The 18,733-nt window shown below is 50.0% G+C and overlaps 1 protein-coding gene across 1 annotated transcript; it reads left to right on the plus strand.

The window, feature by feature from the left end:
- The first annotated feature begins 293 nt into the window (after positions 1-293).
- On the plus strand, positions 294-16,040 carry larp4b (La ribonucleoprotein 4B). Its single transcript, XM_068749055.1, has 16 exons — positions 294-374; positions 4,049-4,175; positions 7,797-7,956; positions 8,428-8,538; positions 9,292-9,428; positions 9,928-10,031; positions 10,707-10,817; positions 10,911-10,964; positions 11,226-11,462; positions 13,628-13,734; positions 14,032-14,295; positions 14,817-14,841; positions 14,982-15,152; positions 15,236-15,411; positions 15,482-15,578; positions 15,714-16,040. Exons 1-16 carry the CDS (start codon positions 294-296, stop codon positions 16,038-16,040), a joined length of 2,289 nt encoding a protein of 762 aa, XP_068605156.1.
- Positions 16,041-18,733: the final 2,693 nt, after the last annotated feature.

Below are 18,733 nucleotides of genomic sequence, written 5' to 3' on the forward strand. Positions count from 1 at the left end.
TCTGGAGTCTCTGCCAGCAGGAAGCGGGCGTACCGGTAAAAAGCACCTCGGCAGGTGTAGCTGTGGGCACTGACCCATTCAGGTTATTAAATCCAGCTCTACCTGGATGAAGTAACTTACTGGACGTGCTCAGGAGATGCTTCTGTGGTGCTGCTAGGTTCCTGTCTTTCTCTTTTCAGGTGTGTAACTACAGGTAGCTGTACTTACCTGTACCTGGCTTGTCCCTCTGCCGCCCTGTAGCTGACCTGGTGACACAGAGACTTCTCCCTGAGGAGCCAAGAAGCAGACGGCTCATGACTTCTGACCAGGACACAAAAGTTGTAGCTGAACCGCAGGTGCAACAAGTCCAGGAGGCCAAAGACAGCTCTCGTTTGGTGAGTTCCACAGACGCACACCTGCTGGAGCTTCATGATAGAACCTGTCGAGTTTGTTCATGTGGAAATATATTGCTAGCATGCTTTCCTCTGGAGCTGACGGAGGAGGTTGATGTGTTGTAGCTCGTCTTCGTGATGAAGGATTTTAGATGTTGCAGTGAACGTTCTTCACGCTGGAAAGGACTCTAAACACGTGAAATTACTTTCACTGGGACTGAATTGAGATGTACTTTAAGAAGTTTCAATATCAAGTTAAACGGAATAAATTTCAGGCAAATCATGTTTTTGTTTATTGGGGCAGGATCCTGGATACAAGGGGGTGTCTGAGGAGAGGGGGGGTCTGGAAATCCCTGGATGAGTGGGTGGGTGGGGGTTCAATGGGGCGTCACCAGCTCCATGTTGGTCTTTCACCAGGGACGTGGGCTCAACACTCAGCCCTCTGTTAAGAGCAGTGAGCGGGTCCTTGTGTGAATGTAGTGAACGTGTGAATGTAGTGAACGAGTGAATGTAGTGAACGAGTGAATGTAGTGAACGAGTGAATGTAGTGAATGTAGTGAACGAGTGAATGTAGTGAACGAGTGAATGTGTGAATGTAGTGAATGTAGTGAACGAGTGAATGTAGTGAACGAGTGAATGTCGGTCTGCCCCGGGGCAGCTTCACCACCACCAGGTATGAAGTGAATGTATAATGCACGATGTAAAGCGTCCTCGAGTGTCCACGAAAGCTCTCTATAAAACCATTTCATTATTATTATTAAATCAAAATGTGTTTGTTATTGGCCGATGTTTATGACGTTTGAAACGATCACGTAGGCTGGGGATCTCTGTCTCGCCACCGAATTTCATCCGGACCGGGTCGCGGTTGCGGATGTTATCGAGATTCTTGTGCTCCCACTTGAGTTTTCGGCCTACTATGTATTCAATATTAGACACTATTGGATACTAAAAGGCGTCGTCTTATAGCTCATCAATTCGTCTTATAGCTCATCAATTCCACGTCGGAGCACGTCAACAGATTTGCTGCCTCCAGCAAGGCGGTTCTGTTCAGCAGGATTATAGAACAACTGCTGGATGGATCGTGGTGAATAAAATCTGATGATGGGTCTTCGTCTAACTTGGATCCATTAAATTCTGAGAGCGATCCGGATTCCTGTCCGGATACAGAAACATCTGGATCTCCCCATTTACTTATGATTTGTTTATTTTAAAGCCTCCATTACTCGCCAAGAATCCCAGTCAAAGGGGTCCGATATGAAACATGTCTTCTGGTTCTGATCCAGAATGAGGTCAGGAACAAATATTACTCCAGCAGTTTCACAGAATGTTATGTACGATGACTATTCAAACACTGAAGTCTCTTCTTTGATCAGGACTCTGTTTTGTTCTGGAGTTACTGGCCTTTGAAGATTAATAAGTAAACATTAAAACCCCATTTATGTGTTAGAAATACACATGTTGGTGTATAAAGATACCAAGAACCATCTAGAACCTTCTGGTGCTGATCCAGGTCACCATGTGGACCATGTAGATCCAGTTAGGGGGGGGGGGGGGAGGTGATGATGATGAATATATTTAATAGATAGAATGTTGGAGTACAAGTACAGTCACACAGTAGCGTGTATTACAGTACAAGTACAGTCACACAATAGCGTGTATTACAGTACAAGTACAGTCACACAGTAGCATGTATTACAGTACAAGTACAGTCACACAGTAGCATGTATTACAGTACAGGTACAGTCAAACAGTAGCGTGTGTTACAGTACAAGTACAGTCAAACAGTAGCGTGTGTTACAGTACAAGTACAGTCACACAATAGCGTGTATTACAGTACAAGTACAGTCACACAGTAGCATGTATTACAGTACAGGTACAGTCAAACAGTAGCGTGTGTTACAGTACAAGTACAGTCAAACAGTAGCGTGTGTTACAGTACAAGTACAGTCACACAGTAGCGTGTATTACAGTACAAGTACAGTCACACAGTAGCATGTACTACAGTACAAGTACAGTCACACAGTAGCGTGTATTACAGTACAAGTACAGTCACACAGTAGCATGTATTACAGTACAAGTACAGTCACACAGTAGCGTGTATTACAGTACAAATACAGTCACACAGTAGCGTGTACTACAGTACAAGTACAGTCACACAGTAGCATGTCTTACAGTACAAGTACAGTCACACAGTAGCGTGTATTACAGTACAAGTACAGTCACACAGTAGCATGTATTACAGTACAAGTACAGTCACACAGTAGCATGTATTACAGTACAAGTACAGTCACACAGTAGCGTGTGTTACAGTACAAGTACAGTCACACAGTAGCATGTGTTACAGTACAAGTACAGTCACACAGTAGCGTGTATTACAGTACAAGTACAGTCACACAGTAGCATGTATTACAGTACAAGTACAGTCACACAGTAGCGTGTGTTACAGTACAAGTACAGTCACACAGTAGCGTGTATTACAGTACAAGTACAGTCACACAGTAGCGTGTGTTACAGTACAAGTACAGTCACACAGTAGCGTGTATTACAGTACAAGTACAGTCACACAGTAGCATGTGTTACAGTACAAGTACAGTCACACAGTAGCATGTATTACAGTACAGGTACAGTCAAACAGTAGCGTGTGTTACAGTACAAGTACAGTCACACAGTAGCGTGTGTTACAGTACAAATACAGTCACACAGTAGCATGTCTTACAGTACAAGTACAGTCACACAGTAGCGTGTATTACAGTACAAGTACAGTCACACAGTAGCATGTATTACAGTACAAGTACAGTCACACAGTAGCATGTATTACAGTACAAGTACAGTCACACAGTAGCGTGTGTTACAGTACAAGTACAGTCACACAGTAGCATGTGTTACAGTACAAGTACAGTCACACAGTAGCGTGTATTACAGTACAAGTACAGTCACACAGTAGCATGTATTACAGTACAAGTACAGTCACACAGTAGCGTGTGTTACAGTACAAGTACAGTCACACAGTAGCGTGTATTACAGTACAAGTACAGTCACACAGTAGCGTGTGTTACAGTACAAGTACAGTCACACAGTAGCGTGTATTACAGTACAAGTACAGTCACACAGTAGCATGTGTTACAGTACAAGTACAGTCACACAGTAGCATGTATTACAGTACAGGTACAGTCAAACAGTAGCGTGTGTTACAGTACAAGTACAGTCACACAGTAGCGTGTGTTACAGTACAAGTACAGTCACACAGTAGCGTGTATTACAGTACAAGTACAGTCACACAGTAGCGTGTATTACAGTACAAGTACAGTCACACAGTAGCGTGTATTACAGTACAAGTACAGTCACACAGTAGCGTGTATTACAGTACAAGTACAGTCACACAGTAGCGTGTATTACAGTACAAGTACAGTCACACAGTAGCGTGTATTACAGTACAAGTACAGTCAAGCGTCCTGTCTAAGAGGAGCATTTCTAAAAAGCCCTTCTGCCCCCCTGGAGGGTGAATTTTTAGGGCCGTTTTGAAGGAGGCCAAAGAGGTGCATGTTTTGAGGACAGGAGTCAAACAGTTCCACCCTTAGGGGGCAGTATTGTCTGTGCTCGGAGGGCTTTCCTAGTTCTGTGTATGTTACTGGTGTTGGTGAATATTCCCGTCTCTGATCAATTTGTCCCGTGTACAGGAATCAGCCAAGGTCTCACACCTCAACCCCAATGCCAAAGCATGGGCCAACCACATGCTGAGCCTGGACACCAGCGGGGGCGCCGACGCCCCGAAGGGGGGCAGCAGGAGTCCAGCCGGCCCTGAAGGTCAGCCCACGATACCGCTCCTCATTGGACTAGATCCCATTCTGATTGTGATGTGCGTGTACGAGTCAACAGAGGTGAAATGTGAAGGAGACGACGAGCGACTGGGACTAGATGTTCCCTGTGAAGGAGACGACGAGCGACTGGGACTAGATGTTCCCTGTGAAGGAGACGACGAGCGACTGGGACTAGATGTTCCCTGTGAAGGAGACGACGAGCGACTGGGACTAGATGTTCACTGTGAAGGAGACGACTGGGACTAGATGTTCCCTGTGAAGGAGACGACGAGCGACTGGGACTAGATGTTCCCTGTGAAGGAGACGACGAGCGACTGGGACTAGATGTTCACTGTGAAGGAGACGACTGGGACTAGATGTTCCCTGTGAAGGAGACGACTGGGACTAGATGTTCCCTGTGAAGGAGACGACTGGGACTAGCTGTTCCCTGTGAAGGAGACGACTGGGACTAGATGTTCCCTGTGAAGGAGACGACTGGGACTAGCTGTTCCCTGTGAAGGAGACGACTGGGACTAGATGTTCCCTGTGAAGGAGACGACTGGGACCAGATGTTCCCTGTGAAGGAGACGACGAACGACTGGGACTAGATGTTCCCTGTGAAGGAGACGACGAGCGACTGGGACTAGATGTTCCCTGTGAAGGAGACGACTGGGACTAGCTGTTCCCTGTGAAGGAGACGGCTGGGACTAGATGTTCCCTGTGAAGGAGACGACGAGCGACTGGGACTAGATGTTCCCTGTGAAGGAGACGACTGGGACTAGCTGTTCCCTGTGAAGGAGACGACTGGGACTAGATGTTCCCTGTGAAGGAGACGACAAGCGACTGGGACTAGATGTTCCCTGTGAAGGAGACGACTGGGACTAGCTGTTCCCTGTGAAGGAGACGACTGGGACTAGATGTTCCCTGTGAAGGAGACGACGAGCGACTGGGACTAGATGTTCCCTGTGAAGGAGACGACTGGGACTAGCTGTTCCCTGTGAAGGAGACGACTGGGACTAGATGTTCCCCGTGAAGGAGACGACTGGGACTAGATGTTCCCTGTGAAGGAGACGACGAGCGACTGGGACTAGATGTTCCCTGTGAAGGAGACGACGAGCGACTGGGACTAGATGTTCCCTGTGAAGGAGACGACGAGCGACTGGGACTAGATGTTCCCTGTGAAGGAGACGACGAGCGACTGGGACTAGATGTTCCCTGTGAAGGAGACGACGAGCGACTGGGACTAGATGTTCCCTGTGAAGGAGACGACGAGCGACTGGGACTAGATGTTCCCTGTGAAGGAGACGACTGGGACTAGCTGTTCCCTGTGAAGGAGACGACGAGCGACTGGGACTAGATGTTCCCTGTGAAGGAGACGACTGGGACTAGCTGTTCCCTGTGAAGGAGACGACTGGGACTAGATGTTCCCTGTGAAGGAGACGACGAGCGACTGGGACTAGATGTTCCCTGTGAAGGAGACGACTGGGACTAGATGTTCCCTGTGAAGGAGACGACTGGGACTAGCTGTTCCCTGTGAAGGAGACGACTGGGACTAGCTGTTCCCTGTGAAGGAGACGACTGGGACTAGATGTTCCCTGTGAAGGAGACGACTGGGACTAGATGTTCCCTGTGAAGGAGACGACTGGGACTAGATGTTCCCTGTGAAGGAGACGACTGGGACTAGATGTTCCCTGTGAAGGAGACGACTGGGACTAGATGTTCCCTGTGAAGGAGACGACTGGGACTAGATGTTCCCTGTGAAGGAGACGACTGGGACTAGATGTTCCCTGTGAAGGGGACGACTGGGACTAGATGTTCCCTGTGAAGGAGACGACTGGGACTAGATGTTCCCTGTGAAGGAGACGACTGGGACTAGATGTTCCCTGTGAAGGAGACGACTGGGACTAGATGTTCCCTGTGAAGGAGACGACTGGGACTAGCTGTTCCCTGTGAAGGAGACGACTGGGACTAGATGTTCCCTGTGAAGGAGACGACTGGGACTAGATGTTCCCTGTGAAGGAGACGACTGGGACTAGCTGTTCCCTGTGAAGGAGACGACTGGGACTAGATGTTCCCTGTGAAGGAGACGACTGGGACTAGATGTTCCCTGTGAAGGAGACGACTGGGACTAGATGTTCCCTGTGAAGGAGACGACTGGGACTAGATGTTCCCTGTGAAGGAGACGACTGGGACTAGATGTTCCCTGTGAAGGAGACGACTGGGACTAGATGTTCCCTGTGAAGGAGACGACTGGGACTAGTGGCTTCACTGACCAGAAGCCGTTTCCAGGTGGAGTTGAGGCAGTGAAAGGAGATGACCAGGGTTCGACGCTAACTGTCTTAGATGAAGACTGCCTGCCCAAAACCTTTGATGGTTAGATACACCCCCCCCCCCCCCCCCCCCCCGTAACGTATCTAATAGACGATGGACTCATCATTGTCAGGATCAGAAAGGCCTGGACATTTTCTGACCACGATGAGGCGAGGTTTGGGGTTGTTAATCGAGTAAGTATCTACTGGACACTTGGCAGCACCTGAATAGCAAGAGTTCTGACCCGAATGATTGGTTCTGATTGAATGAGTGCTATGGATAAACACAGTTACGTTCAATAAACACGTGACGTCATTTAACTAGGCCAGCAGGTGAAGGCCGACTCGCGTTGCCTCACCCAAAATCAAATGCCCTAAAAAAGACACCCACTGGAGCCGCTGCCCTCTGCTGGAGCCGCTGCCCTCTGCTGGAGGCGCTGCCCTCTGCTGGAGGCGCTGCCCTCTGCTGGAGGCGCTGCCCTCTGCTGGAGGCGCTGCCCTCTGCTGGAGGCGCTGCCCTCTGCTGGAGGCGCTGCCCTCTGCTGGAGGCGCTGCCCTCTGCTGGAGCCGCTGCCCTCTGCTGGAGCCGCTGCCCTCTGCTGGAGCCGCTGCCCTCTGCTGGAGCCGCTGCCCTCTGCTGGAGGCGCTGCCCTCTGCTGGAGGCGCTGCCCTCTGCTGGAGGCGCTGCCCTCTGCTGGAGGCGCTGCCCTCTGCTGGAGCCGCTGCCCTCTGCTGGAGGCGCTGCCCTCTGCTGGAGCCGCTGCCCTCTGCTGGAGCCGCTGCCCTCTGCTGGAGGCGCTGCCCTCTGCTGGAGGCGCTGCCCTCTGCACATCCGTCACTCCAGCAACAAAACCTCATTCAAGTACAATTTAAGAAGGCATTACTTACAGCTGATCAATGGTCCTGTAATGATCAATTAAGTGTTTGTCCTGTTTTCTGGATGCTCTTGAGAGATGTTTTGACAATGATTACATGAATGTAAAGTCTGTTCAGGTATATTGATATGATGTTCTGTATGGGTATGTAGTGTGGATATCTAGTGTGTATATGTATTGTGTATATGTACGTATAGTGCTTTCGTGATTTGAGTTATGATGCGTGTACTCCCGGACCCCAGGAAGACTAGCTGATACCACGGTAACAACTAATGGGGATCCTTTTTAAGTCAATCAATCAATAAATGGAAGCCTTTTGCATGACTCTACAGGCAGCCATTGGTGTCGTTTCACTCTGGAGATGAGGAAAGTAGGACCTTGGTTCAAATCCCCGTTGGCCTTTCTGTCCCAGCGGTAATGACCCCCCCTTGTTGGTTCTTCCAGGCTGTGAGGCCAGTGAAGACAAGCTTACAGAGCCAGATGAGCCCCCGCCTGTCCCAGTGATGCTGGCTGAGCCGGCCCCCGTGGCCTCCGTCACCCTGGACTGCTCCGAGCCGGGCTACGCAGGATGCCCGGAGGCCCGGCAGCCCGGGCCCACAGGTGGGCTCCTCAGGGACTGGTTGCTTGTCATTAACCTGGGCTCTAAAGGCGGTTCCCAGCTCTTTGGTAGCTCGCTTTGGGCCTCAGGGACACACGGGGTAGATTTTATGATGTAATGTGAGACTGGTGATGGCAGCTTGATCTGTTTATTACTGGGAGACTTTTAATGTGATTTTAAAGTCGCAGATTTCATGTCTGCAGACATCTGGTGAGTCCTAAACCTGGATTTGAGAACCAGGAAGACCAGACTTGATTATTTGGATTTTCTGAGTGTGTGTGTGAATGGCCTGTACGTTTTATTATCCTCTGACCATGAGCTAACGGCAGGGCGGAGTCAACAGGACGACCGTAATCCATCGGCTCCTCTGTTCAGCCTCTTCAGTCTGAACCAAGAGACGTCGGAAGCCCCTCGCCTTCAGATGACAGGCGACTCGCGTCGAATCCTTAAATGTCGTGTGCTTGTGTCGACAGGCAGCGACCCTCAGCAGGAGAACCCCCAGGAGAACCCCCAGGAGAACCCCCAGGAGAACCCCCAGGAGGGCTTGAGGGAGCACCTGAAAAAGACCTTGGAGTTCTGCCTTTCCCGGTGAGTCCAGCTGGATCGGGTTCCTTTCATTACATCACAATAAGTGTTTACAGCAGCGGTTCCCAATCTCTCTGCTGGGGCCCTCCTTTGGTACATGAGAGGTTTTGCACCCCCCCCCCCCCCCCAATTATTATTATTTATATTTTCCAGAGAGGAAAACAAAAATCTCAATGTTTGCTGTGCAGAAAGGACACCTTTAATCCTCACGTCTTTTCAGTGACTGGTGTGTGTGTGTGTGTGTGTGTGTGTGTGTGTGTGGAGGGGCGGGGGGGGGGGGCTGCAGTTTCAAGATTGGCATTCTGAGTTAATTTTCAATGTCCAGCTTTGATCTGTATTTTATTTCGATTGAGGCCACAGCAGGAAAACCGTCTCACATCGGTAGGGTGTGGCGAAAGGCCACGCCCTAGCGATGGGTCATCGTCCTCTGACGTGCTGAGGTCAGCGGGCCATGTTGCACTGAAGGGGTCCCGGATCCGGTCCTGGATCTGCTTGTTGCCTTCAGTGAAGGCTTCCAGGTCCTGCATGAGTCAGGCTTTCACTCGCTGCAGTTTCTGATGAATGGTGAGATTGTATCTGCCACATGTGGGAGGTGTGTATTTGGTGTGTATTTGGTGTGTATTTGGTGTGTATTTGGTGTGTATTTATGCCCTGCAGCTTCAGAGACATGTCACTGAGGTCAGCCCTTACTGACTCACTGTACTAATGTGCCACCTGAGGACAGGTGTGAGAAATGAACTCGACCTTGCCTTTCAGGGAGAACCTGGCCAGTGACATGTACCTCATCTCCCAGATGGACAGCGACCAGTACGTGCCCATTGTGACCGTCGCCAACCTGGACCAGGTCAAAAAGCTCGGCGCCGACGTGGAGCTGATCGTGGACGTTTTACGATGTGGGTAACCGGCTTAAAGGGTTCGGTGTAATTCAACACGCCCTGGATCTGGTTTTTAGATAGAAACGGCTATCAGTGTTTTGTGGGCGTGTCCTTAAAGGTGCATGGTCTCAGCTGTGTGCAGAACATGTGTTGGTTTCCTTTGCAGTACGCTATACTGCCCCCTGCTGTGTTGGAGTGTGTAGATGCTATGCTGCTGAAGCAGTTTGATGCTGTTTATCCGCCGCAAACAAATAGTGACTCGGTAGCTGTGGTTCATCCATATTTATTATCGACTTGCTGATTGCTAAATGGAGAGTAAAGCGGGACTTTAACTAGGTTATCTGTTCTACCTCAGTAATTGTTTTGGTTCCATTTCCTGGGAGAAGTTTAAAATTAAAATGCATTCCTTTCCTGCTTGTGTTTCATTTATACGCATGCAATTTATTAAGTCAATCTTATTTGCCTTCAAGCTTGCACTCATTTATTCATTAACTCATTCTATCATTATAATCTTCAGCTCTTCCTTTGGTCCAAGTGGATGAGAAGGGGAAAAAGGTGCGACCCAATCAGAACCGCTGCATCGTGATCCTCAGGGAGGTTCCTGAGAGCACCCCTATAGAGGTCAGTGGGCTGTGGTTGATCCGGCCCATCGATGGGCTTTTCACCGGCGTGTCGGGGTGCGAGTGACGGTCAGACCCAATAAAGTTTCATTTGCAGGTACACCTGAACATCTGGATTATTGTCTACATTAATAACACACTGTGATGTCATTTTCACAATCCCTGTCCTGCTCAATAAGTTTAGCAGTTGAAAACGTAGTGACTCTTGTTGGGGGTAACAAAGATGTCGTATTCCAGTTTTTAAAATCAGGTAAGGTCAGTTATTTATTTACCCTTTCTCAGCTATACGATGAACGGGGACCCTTAAAGTGCCTCCTAATTAACGCACCGGTGGCAGAGTGCCTTAAATTCATCATCCACACGTACGTCAGAGCCAGCAGAGGTCCTGCAGCATTTAAAGACCTCTAAAGGCCCAACGGCAGCGTTCTGATGGATGTTTCAATGCTCTGACCCGAATCCCAGCCGGCAGCGTTCTGATGGATGTCTCAATGCTCTGACCCGAATCCCAGCCGGCAGCGTTCTGATGGATGTCTCAATGCTCTGACCCGAATCCCAGCCGGCAGCGTTCTGATGGATGTTTCGATGCTCTGACCCGAATCCCAGTCGTACGGATGCGTCGCTGCTGATTTTAATATGTGCCTGTTATAACAACCTGATCATCGGCTTCGTTCTGCAGGAGGTCGAATCTCTGTTTAAAGGGGACAACCTGCCAAAGTTCATCAACTGTGAATTTGCCTACAATGACAACTGGTTCATCACCTTTGAGTCGGAAGCAGATGCCCAGCAGGTAGCGCCGGTTGCGTTGGTGCTGTCGTTGTAACGTTGCTAGGAGAGTCAGAATGCTTTCCTGGGACGGACGGCTCTGCTTTATCTTCAACAGGCCTATCAGTATCTTCGTGAGGAGGTGAAGACCTTCCAAGGGAAGCCCATCAAGGTAGGTTCCTCCCTCATTGAGTAGCTGGGGAGCCTCCTCATCCATGTTGCTCTGCGTTTGGTCATATTTCGGGCATGAAGGAAGAGATGTTTGCTAAATGCAATCTCATCTTGCTTTTTCTTCCCTGATCACGGCGAAGACCATGAAGCGCGTTTAATTATCGGTTGTCAAAATACTGCCAGGTGTGAGGATTACACAGAATGTGGAGCTCTTCATCATCATCGTCACCGGCTCACTCCCTGCCCTCGGGCTGTCTTCCAGGCAAGGATAAAGGCCAAGGCGATCGCTATCAACACTTTCATGCCAAAGAACGGCTACCGGCCGGTGGAGGTGAACCCGTATGCGCCGCCGCCGCCGCCGCCGCCGCCGCAGCAGCAGCAGCGCTACACGTCCTACTACATCCCACCGGTCTACAGCCCCCAGCAGCAGCTGCAGCTGTACAGCCTCGTCACGCCGCAGGCCTGGTCCGCCACACACAGCTTCATCGACGGCACCCTGGTAAGCACGGGTCATCCAGATGTTTGAGGAATCCCAGCTTCATCCAGATGTTTGAGGAATCCCAGGTTCATCCAGATGTTTGAGGAATCCCAGGTTCATCCAGATGTTTGAAGAATCCCAGGTTCATCCAGATGTTTGAGGAATCCCAGGTTCATCCAGATGTTTGAAGAATCCCAGGTTCATCCAGATGTTTGAGGAATCCCAGGTTCATCCAGATGTTTGAAGAATCCCAGGTTCATCCAGATGTTTGAGGAATCCCAGCTTCATCCAGATGTTTGAGGAATCCCAGCTTCATCCAGATGTTTGAGGAATCCCAGCTTCATCCAGATGTTTGAGGAATCCCAGGTTCATCCAGATGTTTGAGGAATCCCAGCTTCATCCAGATGTTTGAGGAATCCCAGGTTCATCCAGATGTTTGAGGAATCCCAGGTTCATCCAGATGTTTGAAGAATCCCAGGTTCATCCAGATGTTTGAGGAATCCCAGGTTCATCCAGATGTTTGAAGAATCCCAGGTTCATCCAGATGTTTGAGGAATCCCAGGTTCATCCAGATGTTTGAGGAATCCCAGGTTCATCCAGATGTTTGAGGAATCCCAGGTTCATCCAGATGTTTGAAGAATCCCAGGTTCTTTGGGTCATGAAGTGTCTGGAGCTTCAGGGCATGGAAAACAATGGAAGCATAAGATCTCAGATCAGCTTAAACATGATGATGATGGATATATTTATTAGATAGAATGTTAGAGTACAAGTACAGTCACACAGTAGCGTGTATTACAGTACAAGTACAGTCACACAGTAGCATGTATTACAGTACAAGTACAGTCAAACAGTAGCATGTATTACAGTACACGTACAGTCACACAGTAGCGTGTATTACAGTACAAGTACAGTCACACAGTAGCGTGTATTACAGTACAAGTACAGTCAAACAGTAGCATGTATTACAGTACACGTACAGTCACACAGTAGCGTGTATTACAGTACAAGTACAGTCACACAGTAGCATGTATTACAGTACAAGTACAGTCAAACAGTAGCATGTATTACAGTACACGTACAGTCACACAGTAGCGTGTATTACAGTACAAGTACAGTCACACAGTAGCATGTATTACAGTACAAGTACAGTCACACAGTAGCATGTATTACAGTACAAGTACAGTCACACAGTAGCGTGTATTACAGTACAAGTACAGTCACACAGTAGCATGTATTACAGTACAAGTACAGTCACACAGTAGCGTGTATTACAGTACAAGTACAGTCACACAGTAGCGTGTATTACAGTACAAGTACAGTCACACAGTAGCGTGTATTACAGTACGAGTACAGTCACACAGTAGCATGTATTACAGTACAAGTACAGTCACACAGTAGCATGTATTACAGTACAAGTACAGTCACACAGTAGCGTGTATTACAGTACAAGTACAGTCACACAGTAGCATGTATTACAGTACGAGTACAGTCACACAGTAGCGTGTATTACAGTACAAGTACAGTCACACAGTAGCATGTATTACAGTACAAGTACAGACAAACAGTAGCATGTATTACAGTACAAGTACGGTCACACAGTAGCATGTATTACAGTACAAGTACAGACAAACAGTAGCATGTATTACAGTACAAGTACAGTCACACAGTAGCGTGTATTACAGTACAAGTACAGTCACACATCCTGTCTCAGAGGAGCATTTCTTGTTTCCGTCGAAAGTCCTTCGTACATAAATCATCCACATTTAACAATACAAATAAAACTAATATTAAATTACTGAATTGATGCAGAATAACAATAGAAAAATAAAAATAATTTTACACCACAGATGCAAAATGACAATGAATGACAATAAATACAATAAATTACAAGGACACTTAATATGTGCAACGTAGGTGGACAAAAAAAAAAGGGGGGGGGGGATTGATCCGGAGAGAGGCATGTTTTAATTTAATTTAATTTCACCGCATTTAGTCAGAAGTCGCTGTTTGACATGTTTTAAATGTTAAAAGTAAACGGCTGGCGTCTCCTGTGGGATCTGCCTTCTCTCGCGTGTCCGGATGTTTGCTCTATTTCTTCTAGAGCCTTCTAGAGCTCTTCTGTGTCGAGTATGAGCGTGTCTTTCCCAGTTGGTGGTACTGCAGCTGGTAAATGTTTCTACCACCAGGTGGCACCATTTCACAACAACCAGTTCATCAATGGATTCACCACATCACACGGTTTCAAGCCGGCGACGTCGCCCCTCACAGTCAGACAGTATTCACCCAGGAACAGGTAAGAGCGCCCCCCCCCTCAGGGGCGGGACATTCCGGAGGGTCGCTGTGAGATACAGATCTATAAAGGAGCTCCACAGCTCCAGGTGAGGGTGAAAGAATCTCTTCATCATGACGCCGGTTAGTGGGTTTTTTGGTGCCGGGGGGGGGGGGGGGTGACCATGCTGATCCGTGCACCGTGTGGACAAACAAACGGGTGTTGCTTAATTACCCCAAAGTAAATGTGTGAGCATGACGTTAGCCTTGCAGCGTGATGAAGAGGATGGAGTGTTCATCAGCTGTGCTGCTGTTGTTGCAGGAATCACAGTAAACCTCACGTGAGGCCGATCGTCTCCACAGCAGACCGTGGCTCCGGGCTTCTGGACAACCCGGGCCCGTTTCACGGCTTCCCCAGCGACAGGCTGAGCGGCGTCCGCAGCAGTCCTCCGATGCGCCTCCCCCCCAGCCAGCCCAGAACCAGACTCCCTTCCGGCTCCGCCTTCCCACGCAGGGATGCCGTTGGCACGGGGCGAGTGATGGAGCCCGCGACCACGGACTACGCTCTGGGCATTGGCCGAGGGAGGTGCGTCCCATCACGGCTCAGAAGGGGGGCCGCTCCGTCATCGTTCCGCTACGGGAAGCTTGCAGACGTGTAACAAATGTCTATGCTATATTACTCTATAGATCAATAATCGATAGACTCAGTTTTCAACCAAACAAAATGGGGTTTAAATTACCTCGGATGTCGAACACATTTTGGGAATTGGAATTCCCAAAGACTCCGCCTCCGTTCGCCTCGGCTCGACTCGTGGGTTCCAACTCCGGAAATCTGTTCGACTTCCGGGGCATTTTAAACGGCATTTTCTGGGGTCGTTGGAGAACCGAGGTTCCGCCGTACTTAAGTCAGAAGCCTTATTGATTATTGCTGCAGTACAGCCATTGATTTAAAATCAGGGAGCGGCTGATTAGCATCGTTAGCTTCACCGCTGTGCTCATCTGCATGAAGGCATTCCCTCGGCCGTAGCATAGCTAGCGCTAAATGGGGTCCGTGGTTGGAGGCCGAAGGGCCGTTTGTAACTTGAAGTGTTCTCTTTCTGCTTCCAGGAAAAAGAGGGACGAGAAGTTTACGGTGAGGACATCGTCTCGTCCTGGTCGGGCTAGCCGGGGCTAGCCGGGGCTAGCCGGGGCCAGCTGGTGGCGTAATGCCAGAGTTCAGCTCCAGCTGATTCCTTGTCTCGCCTCTCCTCCCGGGTTCTCGTCCTCTTCCAGAGGGCGGTGCCTCAGTCGCCGCCGCCTCCCCCCAAGCCTCCGTCTCCGAGCTTTGAGCTGGGCCTCTCCAGTTTCCCCCCCCTCCCCGGAGCAGCCGGCCAGCTGAAGACTGACGACGGGTCGGACAGCCGGCTGGCTAGCGGCGTGGTTGTTGCCGCTGCCAAGGAACGGGTGCGGCCTGGCGATAAAACGCTGATTTCTGCCGGCGACACCCGCCTCACTAGAAGCCTTTGATGTTTGTGTTTTCATGGCAGAAGGTAAGAGCTGATTCCAGTTCAGGAGGAGCGCTGGCACCAGCGGGGCCCAAAGAGCCGCTGTGGTGCCCCGCCTCCCCGATGGCGCCGGGCTTCCAGCCTTCGTCCACCACGCTGACCCCAGCATCGGTCCCTACTGGGCCCCCCCACAGTCCTGCTGCGTCCCTCCCAACAGCGTGAGAGCCAGGATGTCCTGTCCCTGTTGGGGGACGCCGTGTTCATTTCCGTCTCCTGCTTGCGTTTCAGGGAGGTGCAGCCGAAGGGGGCGCCGTTGTCCGTGGAGCGAGTTCCTGGCACGCTGTCCACCGCCAGCAAATCGGTTCAAGTCAACGGAGCAGCCACAGTCAGTAACGGTTCTTCCTCTTCCTGCTCCTGGGGGGGCGGCTTGTCCCTGGCCTCTGTCCAGCTGTCCCTTGTCCTCGACTGACTTGTTAAAGGGTCAGAATATTTCATGGCTCTGCTCTTGTTGTCCCGCCAGGAACTGAGGAAGCCGTCCTACGCTGAGATCTGCCAGCGGGTGAAGGACCCCTCCACATTACAGCAACCCCCAACCCCCAAAGAAGCCAAGCCAGTCTGCACTGCCCCCACAGGCGAGGAGAGGAAGTGCCCGGATGGCACCATCCTGGTGGGGGAGGCCAAGACCAGAGAGACATATTCTTCTTCGTCAAAACCCAGTCCAGCCACCCAGGGAAGACCTCTGAGGGACGCCCGAAGGTTGGGGGGGCATTGGGCCTCTCCGCCCCCCCACCAAGGAAAGGCCCCCTGCAAAGATCCCCATCACACACCACCCAAGTCTCCGCAGTAGGGCGACTGCCCCCCCCTCCCCGGGTCGGGGCTGCCCGGTTCTCCTGTCCCGGATCGGGGCCTGCAGACAGGAAGCACTTTATGGTGTCGTTCGTTTACTTTATTTATTAACGTTGTTCCTCTCTTTGCATTCGAGGCTGTGCCGTCGGTAAATTAATTAATTCAGTGTCCCGATGTTGGGCGTGAAGCAGGGCGACCCCGGTGGATGATGGGAAAGTGATCGACTCCGCCCACGGTAGCGGAATCATGGCTTGTAATCAGCTGGTGTGTTTTCAGAAATGCTTTCATGTCACATGCCAGACGGAACATTTGGGACTCGCCGTGTTTGCTCAAAGGGAACGGGTTCGATGAATGCCTCGGCGTTGCTAGCGCTGCTAACTAGCTAGCCGCGTTGCATAGCTTGTGTCTGACGGCCACTACCAGAGATCAGTGCTGTTAACGTCCATTGCTGCTGGTGTTGGACGTATCGGGACGTAACTCGTGGGTTTCTTCCTCGCGTGCCGTTTGAGTGGCGAGTCATGGCGTTGTGTTTTGGGCGAGCTTTCACCTCATCAGATCTCAGACCTCAGAAGAGACGGCGGGCCGGGTTCAAACGGGGAAATGCTTCCGGTTGTTTTTCTAGAGGCGGTTCTGGACGTATGGTTACGCTACCTGAGGCAAAAAAGGACGTTTGTTCTTAGAGACGAGGAGAGACGAGGACGGTCTCTGGGGACGCTCACCGAGGCGGCGCTGTTGGACACGCTGGAGCGAGAGACGGTCGCGTGACGTACGGGTGGGAATGCTTCATTGGGTCTGCGGTTCTGTGAAGGTGCCTGAGTCCCGGAGTGGAACTGAACCCGCTTGCAGTCCGGTCCAGCTGAGGTGGGATTACAGCTGGAACGCCATGTTGGCTTCTTCCACTTCAGAGCACTTCCTGCTTCACGCTTGTGTTGCTGTAACAGCCACACGTGGGACGAGGTCGGAGGTCGTCTTGGTTCTGAAGTGGAGGAGGCTTGGCCGTCAGGTTTTGGGGGGCTCTGTCCACGGTAGCAGCCACTGGGACTGAAGCTGATGTACTGATGCTGAGAGAACTTCTGCTCAGTGAGTTGAAGTGACCCGGTGGAACGTCCCTGAAGCCAGCTGCCCCCCCCCCGTGCTCTGCTGATCTTTTTAAACAACACTGTACTACTTCGATATCTGTTTGGGAGACCACTCGCCTAAATGTGGGGCCTTGCCCCGCCAAGTCTTCCTGCATCAAGCTGCATTCTGGGTAATTCCACTTAGAAAGCAGGGGCCCGTCTGTCGTCCACGAGTTGCTTTTGATTTGGACCATAAATCTTGTGCCGTCGGATGGGTGGAGCTTTCCCCACACACACACTTATTTATAACCCAATGCCGTTTATATCGTTGTCTTTGCACGAGGAAAATCAGATAATGCATCGAGGTCTGGAAGCAAAATGGCAAATATAAAAATTCCATCCAGTTTTTGAGAAACTTGAATTTTATTTAAACTTGAAAAATGACTTTGCCTTAACTTTTATACGAGACGAGCATAGAGTCAACTTCTTTTGAAAGAAACAAACTCCCCAAAGCGTGACAAAAGTCCTCCCAGACGTTCGGAGGACAAATCCAGCAGCGTTTTCTCTTCCCTTTTTTGTTTCTGGAAACTACGGAAAAAATGATTATTTTGATTGTTGGGTTTTTTTTCTTGTTAAATAGTTTCAGGTTCTTTTTTTCTGGGAAAGTATGTCAACCATGTAAATGCAAAACTAGTCAATACTGTATTGATTTTGTGCACTTTGAAGTGTGTGCTTTGCTTGTACAGTTGTAAATACAGAAAAATATAAGAGGTACCTTAAAATAATCCTAAAAATATATTGACCTTGTTGAACTGTTGCTTTCGAACTGGATGTAGGATATAAAAACTGATCGTGGTTTTGAGATTCTTATTTTCAGGTTGGGCGTGCAGAGTTGGCCCCGCCCCCCTGCGGGGGTGGGCCGTCTCACTGTAATCTTCTGTTTGTCTTTCACTCCATTCTACTCGCCCCCCCCATTGTGCACTAACTGGACCGGTCCTGTGGTGCTGGCGAGCATCACATCCTCTGTTCGCCGACGGTTCCGGGAAGATCTGTTAAACTATTATTCATGTTCTGAAATTGAACGGCAAACCTTTCAGAGGACTGGGGCGTGTGCGTGGGCGTGGGCGTGTGCGTGGGCGTGGGCGTGTGCGTGGGCGTGGGCGTGGGCGTGTGCGTGGGCGTGTGCGTGGGCGTGTGCGTGTGCGTGGGCGTGGGCGTGGGCGTGGGCGCGGGCGTGTGCGCGTGCGTGTGCGTGTGCTGTGGCCGTTATGACGTGTTCACATGTTAAGCTGCTTCCTGCCCGCGTGATTTAGCCAGTCTGGCTCGGCTAGCTACGAACGCTAGTAATTGGATGCTTAATTGATTCGAGGGTTTTCTGTTCCGCTCGGAAGCTAACGTCTGTTTTCTGTCCATATTCCTTTGAATTAATGAGGATCATCCTTTGTTGATAGATATTGATTGTAGGTATCGGATTCTTCATTGATGGGGTGAAGAATATCGAATTAACTCCTATCTTTAAGATGGCCGAGCTTAACAGAACAGTGACCGGTGCACATTGCTTCCCTATGCTAAGCTAGGCTATTTGATCTCAGCTCAGTGCTTCTGTATTCAGTCAGTTAATGTTGAGAATTTCTTT

The sequence above is a fragment of the Brachionichthys hirsutus genome, chromosome 15 (assembly GCF_040956055.1).
Source record: "Brachionichthys hirsutus isolate HB-005 chromosome 15, CSIRO-AGI_Bhir_v1, whole genome shotgun sequence".
Lineage (NCBI taxonomy): Eukaryota > Metazoa > Chordata > Actinopteri > Lophiiformes > Brachionichthyidae > Brachionichthys > Brachionichthys hirsutus.